The sequence below is a fragment of the Elephantulus edwardii genome, unplaced genomic scaffold (assembly GCF_000299155.1).
Source record: "Elephantulus edwardii isolate Elephantulus edwardi_28Jun2011 unplaced genomic scaffold, EleEdw1.0 scaffold00035, whole genome shotgun sequence".
Classification (NCBI taxonomy): Eukaryota; Metazoa; Chordata; class Mammalia; order Macroscelidea; family Macroscelididae; genus Elephantulus; species Elephantulus edwardii.
In genome coordinates this window covers 21322725-21339023 of record NW_006399785.1, presented here as the reverse complement: position 1 = coordinate 21339023, position 16299 = coordinate 21322725, and the positions used below count along the sequence as shown (strand labels likewise).

The 16299-nt window shown below is 41.2% G+C and overlaps 1 protein-coding gene across 1 annotated transcript in view; it reads right to left on the bottom strand.

Moving 5' to 3' along the window:
• Window positions 1-16299, bottom strand: part of CLNK (cytokine-dependent hematopoietic cell linker) — a 190065-nt gene that overhangs the window by 158288 nt on the left and 15478 nt on the right. Inside the window, exons 4-5 of the mRNA XM_006884544.1 lie at window positions 14988-15129; window positions 9804-9917 (exon numbers count right to left, since the gene is read on the bottom strand). Of these exons, the coding sequence (XP_006884606.1) occupies window positions 9804-9917; window positions 14988-15129 (256 nt within the window). The remainder of the gene's footprint in view (window positions 1-9803; window positions 9918-14987; window positions 15130-16299) is intronic.

The following is a 16299-nucleotide window of genomic DNA, read 5'->3' as shown; positions in this document are numbered from 1 at the left end:
TTCCTTTCTCAGTCAAGCGGAGTGAAAGTACTTTCTCTTCACGGTTCACTTGACATGGCTGAGGTCTGAAATAGTTGAGATAATGGCGAAAGTTCTGTGTTAAGTGCTGGGCATGTCAACCCCATTGTTGAGGACTAAAGTCACGGAGGCTTCCTGATTTCTGGGGCTGGGAGGTAGGACTGTGTTGTTAGGTGCCATCACGTTGAGTACAACTCAACAACGGATGTGAACCCTGTCCTATCTTTTGCTTACTCATCATCTCCGATGGTAGAGGGTCTTCCTCTCATTTGTTGACACTCTACTGTTTTAAGCATAGTGTCCCTTTCCAAGGAATAACCTCTCCTAACAACATGCCCCAAATATGTAAAATGCATTTATCTTTGCCTTCAAGGAGCACTCTGGCTGCGCTTAAGCCAAGACATATCTATTTGTTCTTCGGGGAGCCCAGGCAATATTTAATATGCTTCCTTTCCCCCATCCCAGCTCAAAGACATCAGTTCTTCTGTCATTTTTATTCATTGTTCAGCTCCCAGATGCATGAGGGGTGATTGAAAAGGTTGTGGCCTGAATCAGGAGTACCTTAGACTTCAAGCTGTCCAGAAACTCTATGAACTTTGATAAATGTTGATAGTTGTAGAAGAGCTTCAGGCCTTTTGTTCAGAGGATTACTGTGAGTCATGCTCTACTTGAAGGCAATCAACAACAACAACCATTTGGAGAGGTTCCTGACGGCAGACTTTCCTAATCCAATGTGTCTCCTGATCTTCTGACCGCTGGTGCTAAGGATGTTGATTGTGGATCCAAGTAAGACGAAATAATTAACAATATCAATCCTTTCTCCATCTATTACGATGTTTATTGATCCAGGGGAGAGGATTTTTGTTTTCTTGACATGTAATCCATACTGGAGTCTTTAATCTTACTCTGCAAACATTTCAAGTTTGCCTCATTTTTCAGCAATGAAGGGTGGGATTGAGGCAGGAAAATGGTGACTTTTTAATTATTTTTTAGACTGCACAAGATAAAGAAAGGCAATTGACTAAGACACTGAACTGTTTCTCTTGCAGCATAATCCTCTTAACCACCTCTACGTCATACTACTCAATAGTCATCTGGAATACTATTCAGTATAAACAAACAACAAACAACAAACTCCTTACAACTGGACCAATGAGCAACATCATGAGAAATGGAGAAAAGATTGAAGTTGCCAAAAATGTTATTTTACCCACATACATAATTAAGTCTCATGGAAACCACAGTTCAATAACCAAACAATTCATGTCATTGGTTACAACAGATGCAAACATTTTCTTAAAAGTGCTCAAGTGCAAGGATATCAGTTTAAAGACTAAGCTGTGCCTGACCCAACCCATTTTCTTTTCAATTGCTTCACATACATGTGAAAGTTGGACGATGAACAAGGAAGACTGAAGTACACTTGATGTCTTTGAATTGTGAGTGTTGGAAGAATACTGGCTTATCCAAACAGCAGGCAAATTTATCTTGGAAGAAGTACAACCTGAGTGCTTCAAAATAAGGATGGTGAGACTTTGTGTCCCATACGTGGGGCATGTTAGCAGCAGAGGCTTGTTCCTGGGGAAGGTGTTCATGCTTGGACAAATGGCAGATTGGCAAAGGAGAGAAAGACAGTTACTGAGATGGATTGATACAACAGGCTCAAGTGCAACAGTGATTCTCAGGATGGTGTAGGACCAGCGTGTTTTGTTTTGGTGGATACATAATGACTAGAGCAGGGATCAACTTGACAGCCTCTAAGAACAACCACATTAGCTCTGCCCAGGTCCCATTTTAAATATGAGAAAGAAGAATTGAAGAGGTTGGACACCTTCATTAAGCTCACACAGCCACGATCTTATCTACGTTTCTGTCACACTTCCCATTGGAGGCACTTCTCATTTATTCATCCAGGTCCACCCTTCACTATCTCCACACTGGGATACTTACCTGTGAGCATCACATGTGACTTCACTTGCCATCTGGATTCTTGGTGGGTTTCCCTTTGGGAATTTCTAGTGGGAGACTGCAGGATGAAGGAGAAGGGAGGAGGGGAGGAGAGCTGGGTGTTCATTGCCTATTGCCTTGGCTTTCCTTTGTGAGGTCTTTGGGGATGCACCATGTGGTCTGGTGGTGTTGCTCCTGGATAACTGCTTCTTTCAAGGTAGTTAATTCCCATGTTGTATTGGCTCTTCCCTCATCTTTGCAGACCCTCGGTGGTGATAGCATTACTGCTGTTATCCTGATTTCTACCATGCCTTGCCGTGCATCAGAGAGCTGGACAATGACTAAGGGTGACAGAAGAAGAATCAATGCCTTTGAGTTGTGTTGTTGGAGAAGAGTTTTGAACACACCATGGACTGTCAAGAAAACAAATAGGTCCTTCTTAGAGAGGATGAAACCAAGTTTCTCCTTGGAGGCTAGGATTTTGAAGCTCTGTCTCACATATTTTGTACACCTGGCCAGGAAGAACATAGGGTTGCTGTGAGTCTCATGTGACTCAGTGGCACATAACAAAAACAACTTTGCCTTGTGTTCTTCCCTTATACATCCATTCCCTTTGGCAAATGGCTCCTTTGCTAGTAAACATCCTTGAATGATCCTAAACTCACTGCTGTCCTACTGAGATCCTGGCTGCTGCCAAACTCAGGTCAAACCTATCACTCTTGACCCAACTCCAGCACAGGGCGACCCTCTAGTGCAGAGTCGAACTGCCTCACAGGATGCCCAGGGCTGTAAATCTTTACAGAATCAGACAGCACAACTCACCGGCCAAGCATTTTAATGAGTGTACCACAGGCTTTCTTCAGACTGTTGTTGTCATTGTTACACTGATATTTCCTTGAGTTAGAACTGACTTGCAGGTGACCCTCCAGTGGTTTTTCAGAGGCAATAAATTGGATGGAGGTGATGGAGCAGCTGCTGGATTTGAACTGCCTACCTTTGTGTAGTCAGCACAAGTCCTTACCACTAAGTTGGAAATGTGGTTGTTAGTGAGGCATACTGGAATGCAGAGTTAAACAGATACATGATGACTTAAATGTAATTATGTTTCAATTATTGGAGGATAGTAATCATGAGATTGCCATTCTCCCCCTCCCCCAGCCTCACATTTTAAGAGGTGATGAAGGCAGAGGGGACAGTGGTGAGAGAGGTTACTCCATTGAATTTTTTTCAGCCGTCCTCCACCTGCACTCCCAGCACTGCTTAAATGGATTATTTCCTTTCAGGCTCCTACCTGTATTTTTATCTCCAAATTAGGTTGCTTTGCCTACAGCTTTGAAACCTGTTTCCATATTAATTAATCAACATTTTAAAATTAGATTTCTATCTTGCTGTGATTTTTCTTGGGGCACGCTTTGAGAAATATCATTATTACACAGTTAATGCAAACCACATGTTCCAACCAAACAGTTCTTTCCTGAAGTTGCAGAGCACAGAGCACGGGTTTTCACAATCAATTTCTTTGTCAATAAAGGAAGGTTGTTAAAAGGTATACAGCATGTGAGAGTCTTTCTAAAAGTGGATATTTATTCCCTGAAGGGTAATTCATGAGATAACTTTGCTGAAAATCCATGACCACCAACAAAACTGCAAGAGGATATTGGAAACAAAGTAAACATTCTTATATTTATATTCCCAACTTTCTGTGACTTGACCTTACCTTTAATATGTTGGTTTCTATTGTCCTTGAAGATGAGTTTGTCTTCCTGTAAAAGACAACATGAAACTGTATCTCATATTATTGCTATGAGGTTATTTTTTTAAATTTATTTTTATTTTATATTGATTTGCTTACAAAGTCTTATACTTTGTGTTTCACACTATCCTTCATTTACATTGGTTTTTGTACAATTATTTCCATTCTTGTTTGTTTCTTTTATAATTAATTTTAATCAAAGTTTATAGAGACTTAGGATTTCCAGTCATTCATTGTTGCACTTTTCTCCCTACCCACCCCCCACTCCCCAACCCCCACCCCATTTCACTCTTCTCCTTGAAAAGAAAGAAAAACTCTTTCTTTGTTATGTAATCCCTCCCCCTCCCCGCCAAGTACACTCCACTATGCAGCCTTCACTCTGGACTTCTGTAATGACAAGAATACCCATTCATATATCCCTCATCTGTTTCAATGCAATATATATCATTCCTCCTCTCCTTTTCTGTCTTCCCTCAACCCTGATGTCAGTCCCATTTTACAACAGTGGCCCTATGCAATACTTGTCCTTTTGAGATTGAGATATTATTAGATGATTTTTAAACTTTTGTGATTTAGGTAAAAGCTTATAGAATAGATTGGTATCCCATTCAACCACTCATACACACTTTACTTTATGCCTTTTATTACAATCTTCACATTGTAACAACACTGTTCCAGCTTTCTGCTTGTGGTTTTTGTTTCCATTCACCCATCTGTCCTTTCTCTGTCATCTGAACCTTATTACTGAGCGAAGCCTGGTTACTAGGAAAACAGTGGATGAATGCCTAAAATCTGTGTGATTGGCAGTCAGTCTGAGTGTTGTAAACTGCTGTTGATTTGGTCTCCTCGTCAGAGGAACCCCAGGTGCAGTGGGGGTCACCTCCAAGGCCATTTGTTAATTGGATGCTGTGACATATGGGCTTTTCTTTGACTGGGCTTCAAAAGTGGATTCCCAGGCTTTTCTTCCTACTCTGTTTTAACTGGAACCTGTTTGGTATCATAAACCAAACCCACTCCCACTGAGTTGCTTTTTGGGCTATGAGTGTGTGTGTGTGTGTGTGTGTGTGTGGACACGAGTCATTACAGTCTGGCCTAGAAGGAAGTTTGGATTTTGCTGATGTGATTTTCTCCAAATTCTAACTCTTCTGACACAAGGCTCTCTTGAAAACGTTGAGATACTAGACATTTTCTGTAATTTCTCATTTCATTCTCAACCTTCAGTCTTCCCTGTGTGCCTGCTTCATCTTCTCTTGGATCTAGTAAGCCGAGAAATTGTAAAAGGTTTATAACACCATGATTCTATCACATGTATGAAAGACATTGTGCTGGGCTTGCATCACCTTTTGTCTTATGAGAGATAAAAAAGAGAGAAGTAGGCAGAGTGCTGGGACCTTAGCACCACCAAGAAAGATTGAAGGTAGAAGATAGCCTTTGGACCTCAGTCTCTGTATGCTGAGAAGTTGCTTGATGCAGGGAAAGGCCAACACTTATGGAAATCTCCAAGGTGTGCCACTTTGGACACTTATGGAAATCTCCAAGGTGTGCCACTTTGGACACGTGTGCTGTCAAGAACCTCTTTAAAGTATTAAAGGGCAAAGATGTCAGTTTAAAGCCTAAGCTGAGTCTGATTCAAGACATGGCATTTTCAATTACTTTGTATGCATGTGACAGTTGGACAATGAATAAAGAAAATGAAAGAAGAATTGATGCCGCTGCTCAGTTACGGTGTTGATTCTAGAACGTACCATGGACTGACAAAAGAACAAAGGTGTCTTCAAAGAAGTACAGCCAGAGGGCTCCTTAAAGACAGGGAGAGTGAGACTTCATCTTATATAATAAAGTATTCTATTGGTTTTCATTGTTGTTGTTGTTATGTGTCGTTGAGTCATTTGCGACTCATAGCGACCCTATGTACAACAGCCCTAAACCCTGCTCTATCTTGTGCCAATCGCATTGCCTCTGACACACCCATCCCGAGTACCCCGTCACTGAATCAATCCACCTCATAGAGGGTCTTCCCCTCCTGCTCTGTCCCTCTACCCTACCCAGCATGATGTCCCTCTCCAAGGACCTGTCTCTCCGTACAACATGTCCAAAGTATGTCAGACAGAGCCCCAGAATCCTTGCCTCCAAGGAGTAGCCTGGTTTAACCCTCTCTAGGATGGATCTGTTTGTTCTCTTGGCAGTCCATGGAACATTCAATACTTTTCTCCAGCACCACAGCTCAAAGGCGCCAATTCTCCTTTTATCCTCCCTAGTCATTGTCCAACTCTCTGATGCATAACAAGTGATTGCAAAGACTATGGCCTGTATCAGGCTCACCTTAGTCTCCAGAGAGACACTGTTGCTCTTGAGTACTTTAGAGAGGTCCCTAACCGCAGAATTTCCCATTGCAATACGTTTTTTGTTTTTTTTTTTAATTTCCTGGCTGCTGGTGCCAAGAGTGTTGACCGAAATGTCTTTAATCTGCTCTTCTCTGTAAAATGCTTGTCTGTCAGATAATATTCTAAATCTGAGCAATCAAATTAAGACAGACTAGAAAAAAGGAGGCCTTTGAAACAGCAGGCCTCTGAAAACCCTGTGTACAGCAGAGCACACTTAGAGTAGCAGATATGGTGACTGGAGGCTGAGCCTTCAAGCATGGAAACACATAGGAGTGATTGGAACATGGTGTGTAAGAACCATGAATGTAGGAAAATTGGATATTGTTAAAAGATGCCAGTCCTTGGAAAAAGACATAATATTTGGAAAAGCAGAGGGTTGATGAAAGAGAAAACGACCTTTAGTGAGACAGGTTGACACGGTGATTGCAACCACGGACTTAAGCACAGTGGACGTTATGAGAATGGCACAGGATCTGTCAAGATCACATCTGTTGTACTTCATGTTGAACTTCACCGTGTACTTTCATGTTGGATTTCATCCATTGTAAGTTGGAGTTGAGTTGTAGCATCTAACAAGAAGAAGCCTGAGCTTACAGGAGCTCAAGGAAATCAAGACTTTCCTCGAGCACCAACAAGAAGAAAATGCCCTTCCCTACAGCAAGCACTCTGATTTTGGACGCACAGCCCCTGCACCCTGAGAAAGAAAACAAAAATTCTCTGTTATACTGCATGATGCCACTGTTGCAGAACGGGATTGACGTGAAGGTTGGGGTGTGACGGAGAAAGATAGGATACATTATGTATACCACATTGAAACAGATGAGGGAGAGAACAGTTTAAAAGTGATATATGAGTGGGTATTATGGTTATGACAATAGTCCAGAATGAAGGCTGCATAATGGAGTGTACTGGGGGACGAGGGGATTTTATACCAATGGAAGAATTTTTCTTTTACTTTTCAAAGAGAAGAATGAACTGGGGTGGGGGGAGTGGGCAGGGAGAAAAAGGCAACAATGAATGAATGGAAATCCAAAATCTCTCTAAACATTCATTAAAATTAATAAAATAAAGTAAAAATTCTCTTTGTCAAAGCCATCTCCTTGAGTCCGCCATAGGTGCTCTCAATAATCAAAGGATATGTAATTGGTTTGGAGGCTTGATGCATTACTTCTTCTGGAAGCATCTCCACAGTCTCCCCTGGGCTAGGAGATGCAGCCGTGTATTCTTTGTACCTGTGTTTACCTTGTGACATTGGAGCTTCAAGCGTGAGTCATCGTTTTACCCTCAGCTCTGAGTATAGCATCTAGTAAGTGCTCAGTAAGTGGCATTTAGGACAAGGCAGATAGAACCAATTCAAGCAGGACTGGCTTTTGGTCAAGATGATTGAAGATACACTTCACAGGTAATTAAATCCCAACATAAATACTAAGAATTCAGAAGAATAACATCCCAGGAATGAGGCTGATAACAAAGATAATCTGTTTACTGTAAAAGACCAATTCTATGAATGTTGATTTGTTATTGTTATGTGCCAGCAAATCACCTGCAACTCATAGCAACCCGACTTACAATAGGTCTGAACCCTGTCCTATCCTGAGCTAGGCTCACTAACTCTGGCATACCCGCCCCCATTGCTGTTGTTAAATGTTGTCGAGTTGCTTGCCACTCATATTGACTCTATGTACAACAGCCCTTAAACCTGCTCTGTCCTGTGCCAATTTTACTGTCTCTGACACATCTACCCTCACTACCCCAGGCACTGTACCAATCCATCTCATCAATGGTCCCCTTCTCTTTTTTTGGCCCTCAACCCTTCCAAGCATGATATCACTCTCCAGGGACTGGACCCTCTTTGCAACATATCCAAAGTACGTCAGACGAAGACCCCTCTACAACTATCAACAATTATCAAAGTTCATAGAGTTTTCAGAGACATGTTATTTAGGAAGTAGATGCCCTCCTGCTTCCAAGTACATTCCATACAGTTGCTAAATATTGTTTGTTGTATTTCCCTAAATTGTGATAGTAAAATCTTGCTTATTCACTCACTGAGTGAAATATCTCAGTCACAACAGGACAAATACTGCATAGTACCACTGTTGTAAAATGGGACTGACATGGGGTTGGGGGTAGACTGAGAAATATGGAATAAATTATGCATACCGCATTGAAACAGATGAGGGAGAAAACTGTTTAAAAGGGACATATGATTAGGTATTACTGTCATGACAGGAGTCCAGAATGAAGGCTGCGTAGTGGAGTGGACCTGGGGGGAGGGATTGTATAACAATGATAGGATTCTTCTTTTACTTTTCAAAGAGAAGAATGAACTGGAGGGGAGGGGTGGGCAGGCAAGAAAGTGCAGCAATGAATGAATGGAAATCTAAAATCTCTGTAAATTTTCATTAAAATTAATAATAAAAAATAAAACGAAAAGCCCCCTCCCTCCAAAATCTTGCTTATTAAGTACATGTGTGTTGAGAGCATTGTTACTTGGTGTTCCAAACAGCTGTCAGTGCAGCGCCTTTCCCACTTGCTGCCATTGTTGTTGCTAAGGGCTGTAAAGTCGAGTCTGACTCATAGTGACCTTATGAACAATAGATCCGAACTCTGTCCTATCCTGCAGCATCCTTATCATCTCCAACACATGTGAGTCCATTGCCACAGACATTGTATCAATCCATCTCCTTGAAGGCCTTCCTCTCCTTTGCTGACCCTTCACCTTTCCAAACATGATGCCTGTTTCCAAGGAATAGCCCCTCCTAACTACGTGTCCAAAATATGCGAGAGGAAGTTTCACCCTCTTTGTGTCTAAGGAACATTCTGATTGCACTTTCTCCGTTCTTTTGGCAGTCCATAAGATATTCAGCAATCTTTTTCAACACCACAGATCAAAGGCATCAATTCTTCTCTTGTTCCTTATTCATTGTCTAGCTCTTAGATACACAGCAGGTGATTGGAAAGACTGGCTTGAATGAGGTAAACCCTAGTTTTTAAACTGACATCATTCCGCAGGACCTTGAAGACATCCCTGACAGCAGACTTTTCCAGTGCTATCTACCTCCTTAACTCCTGACTGCTGGTATTAAAAATGTTGACTGTGGATCCAAGCAAGAGGAAATCATTGGCAATTTCAATCTTGTCTCCATCTATCATGATGTTGTCTATTGACACAGTAGTGAGAATTTTTGTTTTCTTGGCATTGAGATATGATCCATATTGAAGGCTGCAGTCCTTGATTTTCTGCAGCAAGTGTTTCAGGTCTTCCTTACTTTCAGTTAGCAAGGTTGTGTAATTTGCTTAATGCAGGTTGTTGATAAGCCTTCCTCCAATCCTGATGCCCCACTCTTCTTCATAAAGTCCAGCTTCTCAAATGATTTGCTCAGCATACAGATTGAAAAGGTATGGAAAGAAGAAATAGTTCCGACATACACCTTTCCCAGTTTTAAACCATGCAGTGTTCCGTTGCTCTGTTTCGACAATTGCTTCTTAGTCTAAGTATACAGATCTCATAAAAGCATAATTTGTTGTTCTGGATTTCCCATTCTCCTCGAAGTTAGCCATTAGCCCCTGTAGAACGAGTTCACCTTGTTGACCTTGACTTGCTTATTCCCTAAGAAAATTCCTTCAGAAACATGACAGCTCGGGGGGCTCTGGGTTATTGAGAAGTGCCCTGATGTGTTTGCTTATCAAGTCTTTACTCACTTTATTTATTTCTGCCAGTCTTCCTGGTGTTTTCCAATGTTTCCCCTCTATGGGCATAGAGACCGTGGTATCTACTGGAAGGTCCATCACATGCTTGAAATAGCGTGTATCTGTGAAAAGGGTTAAAATACTGAAGTTAGACCTTACAGAGACTTAACATATTACAATTTTGAAGAGAAATATACATTCATTAATATAATTAAAAACTAACCTAAAACATTGGTGTTTACTTGAGAACAACGCATGATGATTTTATGTATAATAGAGTGAGACACAGCTCTATTTTGTCTATAATATTTGTAGATGCAGATCATCAGGTCTTTGTTCCATGACTCTACTAGTTGTTTGCATCACCGACATTCATGTTCAAGTTCAAATGCAAAAGTCAAACTTAAACTCACTGCTTATGAGTTAGTTCTAATGCACAGTGATACATCCTTGAATTTCTGGGGCTATTTTTCTCCTTTGTAGTCAATAGTGGCTTCAAACCACCCAAGGGCATACTGTTGTTGTTGTTGTTTGGTGTCGTCGAGTCATAGACGACTCATAGCGACCCTATGAACGAACAGCCTGAGCACTGTTTGTACATAGAGTTTCTGGAGGCAAGCCATTTCGGAAGTGGATGCCGCTCCTGCTTCCAGGGCTTACTAGCTCACTAAATTTCTACAATGTAGGTAGGTATTAGTGAAGTAATTCTACCTCCACATTACAGATCCAGAGAATGTGACTTCTCTAGATCCACACAGATAAATGCCAAGGTTAATGTCTTTTATTTTCCCATCTTTCTGAGAAAATCTACTCATCCTTTGAGATTTGATTTATTGTCACTTACTTTTGAAAGACTTCCTAGATGGCATCTCCCTGCATCTACCCTGTCCCTCCTCCACTACTGTACACACAACATTTTCTATCTCACTTATCTGATGATCTGTCTGTTTCTCATATTAGACTATGAACCTCCTGAAGAGAGCAATAAAGTATTTATCTCCGTACCCTGTAATCCTAACATGGTACTTGGCTATGTAAGAAAGAGTAAACTCAGAATAACTGGATTTTCCAAACTTTGCACAATTTGAAGAAAAGTCCGAGTTAAACTCTGGACTTAAGTGAGTTTCTTGGAGCTAACCCCTGAGTTCTTGGACATCCTGCCCAAGAAAGGTGATTTTTGTATGCATGAGACCTGGCCCCGGCACGTTTCAGCTAACAATGTGACTTAGGGGAGAATGCCTGTGATGGGTCTGTGGGCTGGGTGCTGGAGTCTGAGTAGTTGAGGTGAGTCCCAGGAGCAGTGCATGCCTACGTGAATGTTGTTATGTACTGTCGAGCTGGAACCTCCCCATAGCTGATCCTCCAGCGGATTTTCAGGGCATTTAAAGTGAGAGTCCAGAAAAACTGCTCTCTGCTTGCCAAGGTTTAGATGGACTTTGCTGGGGAATGAAGTGCTTCTCTGTGAAACTCCACTGGGAAGAGAAATTTGGAATCTTGTGCTGGTTTCACCTGGACTTTGTCTCATGTACCTTTCAACTGTGCTAATATTTCTTTATCTTCAACAAACTATAACCATGAGTATATAGGGGAACCTTGGTGACATAACTGGTTAAGTTTTGGGCTGTTAACGGAAAGATCAGTGATTCAAACCCACCTGTCACTCCACAGAAGAAAAAGAAAGCAGTTTGCTCCTATAAAGATTCATATGTTTGAAATCCTGTAGGATTGCTCTCCTCTATCTTATAGGATCACTATGAATTAGAGAAGAGTGTTGAATATACCATGGACTGCTGGGAGAACAAACAGGCTTGTCTTGGAGAGGGTGAAGCCAGAATGCTCCCTGGAGTCAAGGATTCTGAAGCTTCGTCTGACATACTTTGGGCATGTTGCAAGGAGGTACTGGTCCTTGGAGAGGGACATCATGTTTGGGAGAGTGGAGGGACAGCATAGGAGAGGAAGACCCTCAATGAGATGGATTGATTCTGTAAGTGGAGTGGTGGGAATGAATGTGTTTGAGACAGCGAGGTTGGCACAGGATAGAACGACATTTAGGGCTCCTGTACATAGGGTCGCTGTGAGTCGCAAGTGACTCTATGGCACATAACAATAGCAACAACATGAACTAGGGTAAGCAGAAAAGATATCCCCTAATTACATGAAGATACATTTTTGTTTGTTTGTTTGTTTTTTTAATAATTTCTCTAAGTTCTCCAGCAAATTATTTGAGGCAACTTGGGGAAGTCCAACACATTGGCAAGAAGTAGATACTCACTAAGTACAGGTCAAATGAATGACCAAATTAACGCTGACATTATTACAAGGGGATTGTTGCCAAAGGAAACTTTGTAGAATCACTTCAAGGGGCTAAAGTGAAAAAAGCCAAAGTGATTGCCATTGAGTTGATTCTGATTCAGCGCCTCTCGGTTGCGTTTCTGAATTGGAAGAGGTTTCCTTTTTTTAGTGTGCCGTAGTATGTTGTCTGTGGTTCATAGACCTTGCTGAATTTGCCCAATATTTTTCCCAGTAAGAAATGAGGCATGAAATTAAGTCTTCCTTTTCCTTAGTACGTCTTTGCTACTGTGCTCCAGGGAAATTTCTAGGCGGATTCTAACTAAAATGAATCAACCAAGTTGAAAAGTCTTTGTTCTAATCTTACTCCTTTTCCTATGCAAACTCTAAGCTGCCCTAAGGGCATGGTGCATAATGTGTTAGTCTGCTAATCAAAACAGTGGTGATTCAAATCCACTAGTTATTGCTGAGTGAAATATCTCAGTCCCAAAAGGACAAGTACTGTATAACACTACTGTCTAAAACAGGACTAACATGGAGGTTGGGAAGGAAACTAAGAAAAGATGGGATATATAATGAATACTGCAGAAGAATGGGAATCGCAGAACACTTGATCATGCTTATGTGAAACCTATACTTGGACCAGGAGACAGTTGTCAGAATAGAGCAACGAAACACTGCATGTTTCAAAATCGATATGGGTGTACACCAGGGATGTGTCCTATACCCATACCTTTCAACCTATATGCAGAACAGGTTATCTGGGAGGCTGGGCTCTATGAGGAGAAGTGTGGTGTCAAGATTAGAGGAAGATTGATCAACAATCTGTGTCATACAGATGATACAACCCTGCTTGCTGAAACTGAGGAGGACCTGAAGCACTTGCTGCCAAAGGTCAAGGGCTGCAGTGTTCAATATGGATTGAGGCTCAGTGTCAAGAAGACAAAGATTCTCACCATTGGGCCAATTTGCAGGATCAAAACGGATGGTGAAGAGATTGAGACTGTACACAGCTTTAGTTTGCTTGGCTCCACAATTAACACTCTTGGCACCAGCAGCCAGAACATTAAAAGACTTATTGTGATGGGAAAGTCTGCTGTTAGGGACCTCTCCAAAGTGCTGAAAAGCAATGGTGTCACTCTGGAGACTAAGGTGCGCCTGATACAGGCTATGGTCTTTGTAATCACATTCTATGCGTCAGAGAGCTGGACAATGACTAGGGAGGATAGAAGGAGAATTAATGACTTTGAGCTATGTTTTTGGAGAAAAGTAAAGAATATACCTTGAACTGCTAGGAAAACGAAGAGGTTCATCCTAGAGAGAGAGTTAAACCAGGCTGCTCCTTAGAGGAAAGGATTCTGAAGCTTCATCTGACATATTTTGGACATGTTGCAAGAAGGGATTAATCCTTGGAGAAGGTCTTCATGCTTTGGAGGGTGGAGGGACGGAGCAGGAGAGGAAGACCCTCTGAGGTGGATTGATTCAGTGACTGGGGTAGTGGGGGTAGGTGTATCGAAGACAGATTGGCACAGGATAGAGCAGGGTTTAGGGCTGTTGTACATATGGTCGCTATGAGTCGTAGGTGACTCCATGGCACAACGCAACAATAGCATTGGAACAGATTAAGGAAAAAACTGTTAAAAAAAAACATACGTCTAGACATTATTTGTATGAAATAGTCCAGAGTAAGAGGTGTGTAGCAAAGTGGACTATGGGAAAGGGAGGAAGGAAGAAATTAGGCAACAACTAATGTTTGTTTTTTAAAGTGAACTTGGTGGGAAGGGAGGAAAATGTGCAATAATGAATTAAAATCCAACTTTTCTACAAACTTCTGTTAAAATCACAATGAAAAAGAAAAAAAAATCCACTAGCTACTCTGCAGGAAATCCAATGTATGATCAAGAGGCAATGGTGATGAAGGAGGAAGTTCAAGCTGCTCTGAAGTAATTGGAAAAAAAAAACAAACCAAGGCCCCAGGAATTGATGGAATATCAATTGACATATTCCAACAAACAAATGCTGCTCTGGATGTGCTCACCAGATTGTGCCCTTAACCTTCCCAAACATGATGTCCCTCTCCAAGGAGCAGCCTCTACTAGGAAAGTGCCTGAAGTATGTGAGGCAAAGCTTATCATCTTTGCTTCCAAGGAACATCCTGGCTGCATTTTCTCCAAGACATTTTTGTTTGCTCTTTTGGCAGTCCATGGGATGGTTGAAGAAGACTATGACTTGAATCAACTGCATTTCAGTCTTCAAACTGACATCCTTGTTCCCCAGTCTTGTGGAGAGGTCCTTGACAGCAGACTTGCCAAATGTAATATGTCCTTTGATATCTTGACTGCTGGTGCAAAGGGTGTTGATTGTGGATCCAAGCAAGACAAAATGTTTGGTAATTTAAATCTTTTCTTCATCTATCATTGTTTATCAGTCAAGCGGTAAAGATTTTTTGTTCTTAATGTGGAGATACAAACCATATTACAGGCTATCGTCTTTGATTTCTGCAGAAAGCATTTTATGTTCTCCTCACTTTCAGCCAGCAAAGTTGTGTCTGTTGTCTGCATAACACAGGTTGTTGATGAGTCTTCCTCCAATCCTGATGCCACATTCTTCTTCATAGAATCTACCTTCTGAAATGATTTGCTCAGCATGCAAATGGAATAGTATGGAGAAAGAATACAACCCTGATGCACACCTTTCTTAATTTTAAAGCATGCAGTGTTCTCTTGCTCTGTTCAGACAACAACTTCTTGGTCTAGCGTAGGTTCCATATGAGTATGATTAGCTGTGCTGGGATTCTCATTCTTCTCTAGAGCTGTTAAATTCAGAATCTGTGCCTTTAATCACCACGCAATACTGCAGAATGGGCATGAGTTTTGAACTTTTAGGCAGACCCCTAACGTTACCTGCATATTCAGATTCCTTGATAGGCCTGGCAGGTAAAATCTTGATTGGTTGACACTCTCCCACCATCTGAAGTTCAGGGTCTTCATACTCCTTATCTTCCTGGCCTTTTGCTCCTCCCAGGACTGCCTCAAAGTTCTTGTCCTAAGCAGAAAGTAACATGCAAGTGAGTCACAACAAGTTTCAGCAAGGAGAAAAATTACGCGCTCCAGGGCTAGCTAGAGCAGCAATATCGATTCTTGTGGTTTAAAAAATAAATAGTAAGAGCCTGGAATCTGAGACAATAAATGTGTAATTCTTGCAGTCAGCAATGTTCTAAAGATAACTGTCCATATCAAGGTTACTCAATCAATTTAAACTATTAAGAATCACTGCAGATGTCTTCAGGTTCTTTATAAGTTAATATTATTTATTTAATGATATGTTATTTTATATTTTTTGTGAAAGTTTACAAAACATATCAGGCTCACACATGTTGTTGTTGATTGCAAATGAGTCAAGCATGACTCATAGCGACTCTGTGAATGAAAGACCTGAAGCCTTTTTATAACTATCATCATTTCTCCAAGTATATAGAGCTTCCATAGGCATGTCATTTAGGAAGTAAATGCCACTCTTGCTTCTAAACCTATCTTGAACTTGGAGCTCCACCAAACACTGTTGACCTTGAGCAATTATTATGGCATCTGACAGCCCGGTGGCACAAGGTTTAGCATCACAGCAAACCCAGATTACCTCAGTAGAGCAAAGTGACAGAATAGTGATGTACAACTTAGATGTACAACATTCAAATTCTGTATTGATTTGTTCAGTAAAACTGACTACATTTTCCAAAGAGTACCAACATTTTCATTCTTTCTATTCTGATGATTCTGTTTGTGGTAATCTAGCTTCCTTGCCTCCCTTTTTACACTCTCATATGAGATGGATTGACTCCGTGACTGGGGTAATCAGGATGGGTGTGTCAGAGGCAGTGCAGTTGGCGCAGGATAGAGCAGGGTTTAGGGCGGTTGTGCATAGGGTCGCTATGAGTCGCAAACAACTCAAGGCACATAACAACAACAACAACATTTGTTTTGGGGTAAATTCTGACTGTTTACTTTTCCTTTTAAAGAATCACAGGACTTATGGGTTAAATTGTTTATTTTATGATTTAATTTCTTATTAAAGGTGACCTCCTTCTGAATTAGTATGAATGGTATCTTGAGGCCACAGACTTGGAGATTTCTGCAGCTGGCACTAGTCTAGAAATTCTGTCTCTTAATATTTTAGAAAAGAAGTTGAGTTTTGTTCTGCATCTTAATCCCCTTCTAT